Source organism: Elgaria multicarinata, chromosome 2 (assembly GCF_023053635.1).
Source record: "Elgaria multicarinata webbii isolate HBS135686 ecotype San Diego chromosome 2, rElgMul1.1.pri, whole genome shotgun sequence".
Taxonomy (NCBI): domain Eukaryota; kingdom Metazoa; phylum Chordata; class Lepidosauria; order Squamata; family Anguidae; genus Elgaria; species Elgaria multicarinata.
In genome coordinates, this window is record NC_086172.1 from 100,515,701 (window position 1) to 100,529,033 (window position 13,333).

The 13,333-nt window shown below is 41.5% G+C and overlaps 1 protein-coding gene across 3 annotated transcripts in view; it reads right to left on the reverse strand.

The window, feature by feature from the left end:
- The window catches only part of SPON1 (spondin 1), a 337,890-nt gene that overhangs the window by 22,206 nt on the left and 302,351 nt on the right, over nucleotides 1-13,333 (reverse strand). For all 3 annotated transcript variants that reach the window (XM_063117312.1, XM_063117310.1, XM_063117313.1), the window contains one exon: nucleotides 7,570-7,771. In XM_063117312.1, the coding sequence (XP_062973382.1) occupies nucleotides 7,570-7,771 (202 nt within the window). The remainder of the gene's footprint in view (nucleotides 1-7,569; nucleotides 7,772-13,333) is intronic.

A 13,333-nucleotide genomic window follows, 5' to 3' on the forward strand; every position in this document is an offset into this window, starting at 1 on the left:
CTATTTCTTTGAGCAAAGTGGCTATTCTAAGGGCAATTAAGAGGCTATTCATCACTAATTTCCCAGTTATAATGAACAGAAAGCTGGGAAATTCGGGGAAAGGACCTTTGTTGAATGTGACTTAAGTGTAAGTAAATATTATTAACGGATCTTGGGCAGGGGGAAGGGCATTGCTGGATAACATGGTGCTATATTATGTGCCGTATATTATGTGCAGCATGTCTTTAATTCCACTTGTAGATAACTGTAGAACAATAGGCAACCTATGGCCCATGAGATGTTTTGTCCTACAACTTCCATCTTCTGTTACCTTTAGCTATGAGGGCTACAGCTGATGTGAGTTGTAGGCCAAAGATTCTGGAGGACCACAAGCTGCTCACCACTCTTAATAGAAGAGCAATGGCTCAGCATCTCTGGCATGGAGGTAATTTAACATGGGCTACTGTTCTAGCATTTGTGGTGTCCTTAGAACATGAATCCTGCACCTACATTGTGGCCTTTTAAGTGCAATGTGAAGACCTTATTTTGCCAGGCATTTTATTTATTTATTTATTACATTTCTATACCGCCCAATAGCCAGAGCTCTCTGAGCAGTTTCCATTGTTTTAAAATCTGTTACTGTATTTTAAATCTTTGCACTGCTACTGGCTTTTATTTTTGTTTTGGTTTATTACTGTAATTTTAAACTGTATGTTATGTTTTATTCTGTCATAGGGTTTCAGTTGTTGTGAACTGTCTAGAGAAATTTGGCTATTGGGCGGTATAGAAATGTAATGAATGGATGAATGAATGAATGAATCATACTTCTGTTAATAACATGCAAACAAGCCTTTAAGTTCTAGCTCACATCATCACAGGGCAGGTGGCAAACCTTTGTTTAAAAAGCTACTTTAAAGCATAATGAAAAGACATCTCTGTTCTCTTCTGCTAAATTTGCATTACAGGCTGGCTTTTATCCGTTAGCTTCTGTTCCTTTTTAGTACCAGAGGTTTGGCATTTCCAGCGTGTAACGATCCTTTTGGAGAATGTCTATAACAAGCAGCCAGGTGGCAGGAGAAGCGTGCAAACTAAACAACGCAGACTTTGTTTTGTCAAGGAAATAAGGGAAGTATCTCCCTGAATGCTTTGCCTTCTGGATTAGAAAAGAGTCACCCCCTAGAAAGCTGCATTGGGGTGGAAGAAATTGTTCTTCATTTCCAGGTCAGCTGATTTTTACTGTATTATCAGTTCTCCTGTGCAGAGGGCAGAATTAAAAACTCTCACATGCCCAGAATGATTAGAAGAGAGGAAATGTATAGCTGAATCCTATTTCAAGAAACAAGATAAGCAAGTGGAATCATATACTTTGAGAAGTCAACAACAACAAGTGCTGAGTTTGTTTCTAACTGACTCCAGAATAGCTGTTTTTACAAGGATACTGTAGTTTTTATGCCTTTTATGTTTTAAAATTTTGTATATTTGTTTTTAATGTTTACTGTTTTTAACTTTTGTAAACCGCCCAGAGAGCTTCGGCTATGGGGCGGTATATAAATGCAACAAATAAATAAATAAACAAACAAACCAGGATTGTCTTTCTGCACTACATAGGCAGCAGGCATCTAGACTATTCTGATGTAGGCTTTAGGGAACTCAAAAGATTTCCATTCTTCCCCTGCTCAAGTTTCTATGGGCTAATTCATATATGCCACCCTTCCCCATCAGTGCCTTTCTGGTGTTTTGGACTACATGTTTTGAGAGCTAGTGTGGTGTAGGGTTGAACTGGGAGTCGGGGGGATCCAGGTTCTAGTCCCCCACTAGGCTATGGAAGCCCACTGGGTAACTTTGGGCCAGTCACAGACTCAGCCCAGCCTACCTCACAGGGCTGTTGTTGCAAGAATAAAATGCAGAGGAGGAAGATTATGTACGGCGCATTGGATTCCTTAAAGAGGAAAAATGGAGGATATAAATGTAATAAATAAATAAACTCCCAGCATTCCTGACCCTTAGCTATGCTGGCTAAGGCAGATGGGAGCTGAAATCCAAAATACTGGGAAGACACCAGGTTGAGAAAGGCTGGTATATTTGTCATTTTTTCCATTCATTGATAGTAGCATCATATAGTGACTTGCATGTGTGAATAAGACAGTACCAGCTAACCATATGTCCAAGTCATTCTAAGTGGACCACACTTTGTGTGGCAGGTGCAGAAAAGTTCCCCATCTATCTATCTATCTATCCATCCAAACTATAGATTGCAGTGTGTCAAGGAGAAGTCTTAATGCACAACCCCCAGCAAGTTTTGACAGAAAAAAAGCCTACAACTCCCAGCATGCCCCAGCCACCCATGTTGGCTGGGGAAAGATGGGAGTTGTAGACCTCTTTTCCTATCTAAACGAAGACGAATGTGCCCTTCATGAAATAAATGCTCCCTATAAAGCTCCCATTTCAGGGCAATCTGTTTCTGGGCCAAAATAAGGGACTGAGTGAGATATTCCTTTGCACCACTGCTGGGACTGTCGAGCCTAATCCTGCTCTTGTTCAGTAGTCTAACAGATTGGGTACTGTATTAGCTACTTGTTTTTTAAAAAATGTATGCCCTGTGTGTAGCTCATCTGCATTATTGGTAGCGTTCCACTTCATATTTTTAAAAAGCCTTGTTATTGCAATGGACTGCTTGCACATCTGCCTCATTAAAGCAGGTCTAATCTGAGACTGTAGAGGTGCGCACCAAATGCTCATCAATCATAACTAAGAGAGATTAGTGAAGATATATTATAACTAATGAACATGCAGCTGTCTGGGTACCCTGCTGCAAAGAAAGTTAATCCATAGGACTGGGCCAATAAACTCAGTCAAGGATTTGCCTAATGGTATCTTTGTTTCAGTGTCGGAAGTCAATGCAAGCAAACTGCTGTATTAGTGAGCAATAGGCTTCCAATGTGAATGTAATTGTTTAGCGCATGATATGGTATGGGAAGTTAAGATAAGAAAGTGCTTCCATTTGTTCCTTTTTAAATGAGTTTCCAAACCAATTCGTCCTCATTATTTTTGACCGAGGGCCTGTTCCAAAGGATAACAGCAAACCGTTATACTAGTTAGAAAGGGGTATTGGTCCTGGTGTCTGAGAACATCATTATTAATGAATGGGAGAGCAAGTAAACAATACATCACGCATATCAGGGAATATTAAATTGGGAGCTGTTGACCTGCACTAAGAAGTAGACTTGGAAAGGATGCTGGATAACCATGAAATGAGGGGGAGGGACATGCTGGGGGCAGGCAGGGGGAAAATGATCAAACAGCAACATCCAGTGGGAAGGCAATAAAGTTCTTGGAAAACAATAATTCTACTAAGCAGCACAAAATGATAGTAGGCAGGAAATTTGATAAGACCACATAGAGCAATACAATGACAGAACAGTTAGATATCAGCTTTCCTGTTGTGAACCCTGGAAATCCTCTATACACAATTATGAAGAAGGCTTGGGTAGAAAACAGCACACGGCAGTGGTTAGCTCAGCATGGATGTTTGTAAATTGGAACAAATTATTTTCAGTCCAAGCTCATTAGATTGCCTTTCAAAATGTCTCACTTTCATCAACGGAATGTAAGAATCACTTACTGTTGTTTGCAGGTATTATTTCATACATTAGCTTTTTTTTAAAAAAACACACACACACACACACACACACACCTTAGTTTCTAATTTATTTAATAAAGGAAAATCAACAAAGAAGTCTTGTCTTTATCATGAGTGGAAGACAATGCAGATATTGTAAATTTAGCCTTTTCCATGTTTAAAGCTTTGATAGCCTGTCACTCTGTTACTAAACATAATTTGCTCTGAAAGAGCAGCTGCCACATGTGTTCACATGGAATCTCTGATGTGCATACACAAATGCGGAAGCTAGGGATGGACAGATCAATCTGGGCCAATTTCACATGTGTTCAGTTGGAAGTCTGTTCCTCCCCATTTCCACAGTAAAATGTGGATATATATTTTTAATCTACATGGAATTCTGAAAATAAAGATAATTTTCCAACATGGTCTTAGGGCTGCTTTTACAATAATCACTTCTCTTCTAACAAGTAATAGGTGTTGCAAGTTAGAAATCACAGCTGCAGCCGTGCACATTGAAAACGGGGCTGGAAATGCCTCTGGGAATAGTGGTAGATAATGATGTGCTGTCTCTCGAGGCTCATTGTACAGAAAAAAAGATGTCTGCCTCCATAGTAGCAGCCATCTTTTCTTCCATATAAAGTCCTTGGAAGGGATGGGATGTCATCCCATCCCATTACTCCAAGGGCATTTGTACCCCATTTTCAAGCACATGGAAGTAGCTGGGCTTTCTAACCATTTTGAGTGTCTTTTACCTGTTAAAAGAAAGCATGTTTTGAAACGTGACAGCCCTCAGACCATCTTGTACAAATTGTTGCAGTACTGATATGCATACTAGGGTCTATCAGTGCTACAAAACTCACTTTACGTATTAAATATTGATCCCCACAGAAGTGTTTTGATGTTTCTTATATTGTTCTTTTTCTTTTCTTTTTCTTTTGTAATAGGCAAATGGCTCCAAAGAAGCAAATGAGGAATCTCTCTCTATCCTCTCACACCTAGTGATAAGGATTTATAGCAAACAGCCTTTCCAAAACTATTCAAAAGAAGAGAGCACAAGAAACTCCTCACATAAATTTACAGAAAACAATTTTGATTTGAAATCCAACTTTCTCCTTTTCCCCTCAAGGGCCAGCCCAATGTCTGATTACAATTTATTGATCCTTTGCTTACACCAAAGTTATTATACCTCGGCTGCTCAGGGGATACTCCTTGGTTTATGTAATGTTAACATACTGCTTCTATTAAAGGGCTGCATTTCCTTTCCCCCAAATACTGAGATTGACTCTGTGAACTACTGTGCTGAGGTAGTAGCTCACAGGATCCGGCTTTAGAACCCTACATTCATAGCCAACGCTGGAGGCAAAGCAGCAACAGCTTCTAACTTCCCTTTCTGTTGCACAGTGGCTATGTACAAGGGGTATCTATGCCAATCTAGAAAAGGCCTGGGGTCCAAGGTGCCTTCTAATAGGCATTAGGGGCATAAGGGACCCATGGAAGCTGATGTAAGTTCTGTAAGGGAAAGGGTTTGTCTCTGCAAAACCATGGCTGTTAAAGTCAATCCACAGGATCAAGCCAGTAGAAATCCAAAATCCAAATACAATGATCAAATTATGCCAGCGTTAGCCTAATGGCCCACAATGAAAGAAGCAGAACAATGTAATCAACCTCTAAGGCCAAGGGTGTTGAAGGGCTCTCATTCCAAGGACCACATTCCATTTGGGAGAAGCTCTTGGAGGCGGAGCCAAAGTGGTGGGCGGAGCCAAAGGAAAAAGGGCTGTGTGGCCAAAATTCCAGCATATTGGAGCTGAAAATTCTTACTGTCAGAAACTACGCCTTTGGAGAGGCATTTCAACCTTTTAGAATGGGGGGGGGGGAATTGCCCCAAAGCATGATTGGTGGGCAGGGGGAAAGGGCATGTGGTGTGGTGCTTGGCTCTCACGGTCCACACACACAATCTGCTTTTCCTGTTCTGACAACTTTTCTTCTCCTCCTGAAAATTTATTTAATTTTGAAATAAAGGCAACAAAAAGAAGAAGAGCATTCATAATAATTAATCACAATCACTAAAGAAACAAAGGAATTCACTAATTAAATCTTTGTCTATAACTCATAGTTTTATGGAACATTTACAATTATAAAAGGAGAGTGTATGCCATTTTGTGTGTTTGCACATATTAATCAGAAATAATATATAATATTTCTTACCCACCTCCCCCTCTGGATCAAGGCAGGGAACAACATTAAATACAATCATACAATATAAATCAAATGCATAAAACAGATTAAAAGAGCATATAAAATCATTACAATATTAAAATAACTATCAGAACATCTTTAAATTCTTAGGTTTAAAATTCATCTGGGTAGGCCTGCTGGAAGAGATTAGTCTTTATGGCTTTCTTAAACTGTCTTAAACAGTTTCAGTGCTAGTCATTTCTAATAAGGCTCCCAATTTTGGTTGCTTTTCTGTACCTCCCAGGCATCACATATATTAAAACACCCACACACCCACACACACCCACACACCACGACTTATCATAAGAAGGATACATAACATAGGTTACAATCTCAGTAGGGTAAGAATTTTTTTTCACATTGCAGAGGACAGCTAAACTTCTTTCTCAATAGCCATTCCAAATCTGACTCCAAAACAGATCCACGTTAGAGTTTGGACCAACTGTTTGCCAACTATAGTGGTAGTCGCCAGGAGAGTTGTCCATTATGTTCTAGTTTAAGGGATGCCCTTTCTTACAAGGAATTATGCTAAAGCTGGTGTGGTTAGACAATTCAACTCGAGTTCGTATTCCTGTTCAGCTATAAAGCTTGGACCAGTCACTATCAGTTAGTCTAACCTCCCTCAAAGGGTTGCTATGAGGATAACAGGGTTGCAGTGAGGAACCATGTATACTACCCTGAGCTGTCTGGGGCAAAGGGCAGGATGAAAATGTAAAAAATAAATATTTCAGAACAATACAGCATCATAGGAGACCACAGGAGCAACAGCAAGAGCTTTGCAGCTGCCTGAAGTTTGAATCTGGCAAACACTTCCTTTCTGTGCATGATATGAAATCAGAAGTAGTATCGTTAATAACTCTTATGCACAGATGTAATGAAGGGGTACAGAGTTCAAAATGCAATGTGTATAGCCATCACTAGGATGTGAAGACCAACAAGAAGAACAACATGCTGATAAATATTTCAAGTCTTAGCATCATCATCATCATCATCATCATCATCACCACCACCATCATCATCCTTCTTTCCATAAGATTTCTTGGAGATATTCCCAAGCAGGAACCACCAAATTCGACTTGAGATTTTCCTTTAGGTGAATTTGAGAGGCAGTTCTAATCTAAGGTCTTCTCAACTTTGACCAGTACAAGAGACTTTCTTCAATAGGCCCTTAAAGGGATATCTGGTACTGGTGAGAGGCTGATGACAACACAGCATGGCTTGACTTACAACCTACATTAATCTTTTCTGCAGGCCCCGGGTGGACCAACTTGAAAAGTTGCTCCAGTGTTTAAAATTCTGTTTTGGCTTTCCTTGGAGTTTCCTGAAGTTTGCCCAAGGAAAAAATCCTCAAACCTTCTTCACATTTTGCTTTGGAGGAAATATGAATGGCAACAGATTGGGTTTTTAGATACAGAGATGGGGTGTTCTTTGTCCCACGCTTGTCTCCGCTGGCCAACATGACCAGCAAGGATCAGCACAAGCTTATCCTCTGCCCAAAGGTATTCTTGGGAGGAAAAAGAACCTGCCATTCAACTTTCTGATCTTCCAATTGGGTTCTATAATGCCCAATCAGACCCAGCAGACAGGGGCATTTTATTTACGGCCTTATGTTTTCATTTATTTATTTAGCAGTTTATACCCCACCCTTCAACAAGTTCCTATAGTGAACATCTCCACAAGTCTTTTATGTTTCAGCTATATAAGATACACATAAACATAAATATTTCTGATACCTCATAGGTAACTCCACTGTCAGTGCCAGCATCCCATGGGATTAGATCCTGAATGACCCTCTGGACCCATCCGCAGTCTTTGGTACACAGGTCTTCAGCTGAAAGCCCTACATTCCAGTCAGGACTGGGGCCTAGCATGGTAAGGAAAGACATCAGATGGCGCGTTCTGTCCACAGAAAATTCAGCAGAGGGAGCAGCTCTCCTGCAAAAAGAGTGAGAGGGAGAGATAGCTGAAGTAAAGACTGAAAAGCCGTCTGCATGCCGAATGGAGCAAGTTTCACAAGAGGGAGTTACGTTGTAACCCATAAAGTGTTTTTGTGAGCAGATTCAAAGCAAAGTTGACACAGCACTTCCTGGAAAGTGCTTTTAGGATCACAGTGACAGGCAGCATAATTTCTTCATGTACCTGAAGTATGGCAATAAAAGATTGATAAGGTAAACTGTTTGATATTGTTGTAGTACACTATATCTTTTTTAACCATGAGACAACCATGTGTATTTCATGAAATGACTGTTACTTCATTCCTGGATTTCTTTTAGACTTTTATTGGGACTTCACCTTACTTGCAAAGGGAACACAGGAATCCCTTATCTCACACATGTGGCAAAAACTTTGTTTAAACTGCAGATAACGCCGTGGGAGGATTCTGAAGACACATCCTCTGGATCATATTTAGCTGGGCTTCAGCTAAAATGTTGTGATTGGCAACATTTTCAAAACTACCATTAGCTTGATTTTAATGCTCAGGCATGTGTGAGATTTACAGTGTCGGCCAGAAGATGCTGCAGCCAAGGGTTGTGCAAGTTTCTGCCAAAGTAAATCCATGGCGATAAGCAGCACACCCTAATTCTTGAGATGTTGCCAAGGATTCCCTTAAGTAGAGGACATGTTGCATATGGAATCAATCATGTTGTTTCTGTAACAACATCCAAAGGTCTTCGGTGACTGACAGCCCATCTACCTCATGGACAAACCATCCCTGCTATGCATGAAGCGATTGTGCCAGAAAACTATTTCTCCACAGTAAATAGTACACAAGCAATGCCTGATCCTGTAGGGTTTGCACTGCTAAAGCATCCGATTCCTGGCAAATGAGGCAGTAACATCTGGCATCTGTCCTTCTGGCCAGTCAAAATAGGCTGCTATCTAAACCCAACAAGGGGTTTGTGCCAGGCTCACAAGAACCATTGAGACCAAAAGGGAATGGAGTGCAACTCCAAGAATGGCGCACAACTAGGCCATCCATGGGCTTTCCTGCTCCTCTATTGACATGCTGCAAGCTGTCATATGGTGCTGGAGGCTGGCAGAGCAGGCATCGAAGTTGGGTACCAGCTGAGGCCCATCACCTGGCCAAGGACCCAACACTGACTTAAGATGCTGAGCCAATTTCCATTTCTTCATAGAAGTGCCTTGCAGCAGTGGAAGAAGCAGAGCACAAGAGACTCGTGCTTTGCTCTCTCCTCTGGGTTCCCCTCACATTGACAAATTGGAAATCATCCCAACAGGCAATACAGTGTCACAGGGGCCTCTGGGGTGATCCTTCATTCTAAGGATATAAGCTACACCTGCAGCCTTTTGGGGAAGGATGATCATGGAGTTTTCTGCCCCGCAATAGTCCCTGATGGACCACACGTCAGCAAGTTGCCCAGAGATTAAAGAAGAGCAGTGCTGGGCAAGTTTTTTTTTTTTTTACTACTACTGACACTTGCGCAAAAGCAGAGTTGCGTGAAGTGGTGGTGGTTTTTTTAAAAAACAAACAAACACCCAAACACACTTGATGCTGGAAGACACCGAGACCCATCCAAAATATGGTGAAAATGCTCTCCCCCTCACTCCCGATACCCATGGGTTCCCCCTGCACAGCTGCTTGCTTGTACAATGAGCACCGCTACTCATGAGAGAAAACAACAACCTCGGGAGGCGGGCCACACTGCACGCAGACCTTTGGATGGTCCTGAGACAGGGGGGAAAATCATGACAAATCCAGTCACTGATATCCCGGGAAAGCAGAGTGGTCATCCCCCGCATCTCATGTGGCCCTGTTCGGACGACTTTGATAATATCCTGGGATAAATGGCAGGTATAGAATAGGCCCTGGAAGGAGCGAAGCAGCAACATTTGCCACTCACTAAGAAGCCCAAGAGGACCACTGAGCTTCTATTAATGTCGTCATGAATAACCCCAAACTTAAGTGGATTCATTATATGCTCAACTATGTCATTCTTAGCCTAGTGTAAGCAAGTGCAGTCACAATTCAGGCTTTTTTCTTCCGCCACTCCACAGGGGTGTATGTGGAATTCGAGGAGGGGGATGGGTGGTGGAGGGAAGGTTTAACTGTCCACTCCCAGAGTACTGTGGTCCTGGATTTGAATGGGAGAAATGAGAGTAATAAGTTACACAAACTTCGTCATCACAATATGCAATTAGGATAGTTTGGCCCTTAGTAATGGCAGTTTGCAATTCTGGAACTCCCTTTCTCCAGAGACTCTCTTAACCCTGATCTGGCATGTCTCCTGGAAGAGGTGTGTAAGTTTGCAAATTAGTCTGTATTTCTATGGGCGAAGGCAGTGGTGGCAGGTGGCTCTGATTTCAGTGGGGCTGTGAATCCATTCCGGGCTTCAGTCAGAACTGGGTAGAACTCTAAAGGAGCTATCCAAGGTGCTGAACATAGTTAGGGGATACAATTCAGCACCTCAGATAGCTCCTTTAGAATTCTACCTGGTTCTGACTGAAACCCAGAATGGATTTACAGCCCCACCAAAATCGGAGCCACCAACCTCCATAGGGTGAAGGTAAAGGTAGAACTGTACCTGGGGTTAATTCAGTCATTTAATGAATAACTTGCCCAATTTCTTTCCTGATGGCTGAAAAGAAGACAAGAGGAAATCCTATACTTTAGTGTGAGGTATGTGTTAGTCTGTTATTTATTGCAAAATTCTCACATATTATTGGACATAAACATTTATCAGCTGGTGTGATATGTCTGAAAGTGGAATGTAAAATCTTAAAAATATTTTTTGGTATATTATTTGACTGATTGCTGCTTTGAAGAATGGTTTCTAAGAAAGTATAGAATGCTATTTAAGTTTAGTAGATCATTCAGTTCAACAAATAAGAAAATATTCAAATCATTCATATCACATTTTTTCAGGGTGTAGGGCTGAGATTAATGGTGGAATTTTAGGCCATTCACTGACATGGAAAAAAAGCAGACATTACCATGTAAAAGAAGTAGACATTAAGTGCTAAAATAGAGTATGCTTATTTAAAAATTACAAACAAAGTTAGACAGTTTCAAGAGCAGTGGGAATTTTTGAAAACATTTGGAATCTCAGCCAGATACAAAGCATATATTACAGTAGTTGTGGTTCCACAGGGCAGATGTCACAGCTGTCAAACTTCTAGCATTTATAAATTGGAAGGGTTCTGAATGTTCATCCTCAATACAATATGAAAGGCAAAGGGGTGCTGTGATTGGTTGTCCCTCCACCACCCAAAGGGAGATCTGACTGGTCCAGATTGCTACTTGAAACCTACGGTCAAAAACTTCTGCTTTAAAATTGCATGGTGTGGGGCCTGGGGCAGCAGGCTGTCCATCTGGCGGATGCCCAAGATGTTCCACAGTTCATCTGGCTGTGCGAGAGGATGGAGCAGGCAGAGGAGCTGCTGCTGTCATCACAACAGCAACAGTTGTATGTCCCTGGAGGCAGCTGCAGCTGGGCAGGACTGGGCTCTTTTCAGTCACTGGGCCCTCGGCAGACCCCTGATGTTGGGCCTGACTGAGAGTAATACCTAGCTAGCTAGCCATCATGACTAACAGCCTTTGATAGCCTTCTGCTCCATGAATTTGTTTAATCCCTGTTTAAAGATATCTGAGCTGGTGGCCATAATCAGGAAGGTAATCCGAATTCTGACCACTCGGCTGCATGTAATAATTGGTAATAATTGTAATAATTGGGGATAACATTCCTAGATCTTAAGCTATGTTACCGTCGAGCATAGCAATACTACCTTAGCTCAGATGTTGTCTTTGTTTTCATTAGAGGCCTCCAAGGAGAAAGTCTGGCCAATACTGTGAGCCAACACTTGTAAGATGGATAGGACACCATACAGATGAAAAGACTTCTGCTGTCATCTCATCTATCACCTGGCAGCTATGATAAGATTGCTCTTTGCTTTGTAGTCTTTCAACCAGTCTAATTCCAATGTCTCAAGCCATTAGTGTTCAGTTGTTGCTTCCCTTGAACAAACATGCCTCTCCACTAAGAATACATTTGATGGATTGAAGAGCATCGAGTGAACTAAATACCAAGATGTTCAACTGATTTAGCAGGTTCAGGATTTCAGCTGCACAGATCAATTTTAGAATTGCTGTGATGGAGCAAACCCTTGCTGAAATCAATAGTGTTTGCACTGGGATCTTCATAGCAGTGCAATTTTCACATCACGTCTTAGAATAGGCTTCTGACATTAATGGACAGTTCCTAGGTACATTATTGGTGGAAATGCAGCACCAAAAATGGTCAACTGGATGTGCCGTGCTTTCCTCCGACTCCTTTGCCACCTTTATCAAGGCTTTTTAATCCCTTGTGTAATTTATCTTCCTGTTCAGTATAATCACTCTTGTTGGGATTATTGCTGTGTGTTATACGTGCAGTTGCCTTTGAAAATGGCCTGAAAACTACCAAAATAAGGCACTGAGATTGTTAACAGGGGAGTGGTCAATATGATCATAAATGACACCAGTGCTCTGTGATCCGCACTGACTTTTAGTCCATTTCTGGGTTAAATTCTGGGTTAAATTAAATGCTGGTATTAACTTTTAAACCAGGTTATCTGAAGGATCGTCTTCTCCCATATATACCTACCCAGACGATAAGGTCATCTTCAGAGACTATCTTTCAGCTTCCCCTACCAAATGAGGTGAGGCCATTTCCAGGCAGCTAGGGAGGAGCCTTTCCAGTGGTGGTACCCCAATTGTGGAATGTCCTTCTCAACTGATGCCTATGTTGTGGACTTTTTCAGGTCTTTTTATTTTCCCAAGCTTTTTAGATCTTCAGTTTGTTTTAAAATATGTGTTGTGCTTTTATATCTTTCCCTGCTGCTAGTTTTTACTCTCTGGTTTTATTCTGTTGTAAAGTTTTCATATGATGCTTTATCATGTTGTATTTTAGGGTTTTAATTTTTGTGAACTGCTCAGAGAGCTTTGACTATTGGATGGTATAGAAATCTAATAAACAGACAAATACATACTTTTCAGCTCTTTTTCTTTTTCTAATTTTTTGCATCGATCCATATAGCCCAAGAATTCCTGCTGGCACCAGCCTTACCATAAAACAACATGAGGCACTCTAGTCAAGCAGCAGTTTCTGGAGGTGGTTCCAGTTTTCTCCCATGATCCTCCATTTTTATGTGTCATTCGTAAGTTCATGGAAAGGGGATGTCTCATTTTTAAGTTTTTGTTTCAGCTGCCAAAATATCTAAAGCTGACACCGTTCTGCTGCCACCCACCCATTTTTCATGTTTTGCAGTCCAGTAACATTTGTGCCATATAAAAACGTAGGGCTGTGCAAGCCTTGGATTCGGAAATCCAAGTAACGGAGGCTGTTTCATGGTGGATCTGCCATTTTATGATGGATCCACCATTTTCTTAAACAACCCTAGCCCCCCCCATACAGCCTACAACTCCCAGCATGCAGTGCCTGGGAGGGCTGAACTTACCAGGGCCCAGGAGCAGAGGGATTGCAGGAAATAGCTGCCACC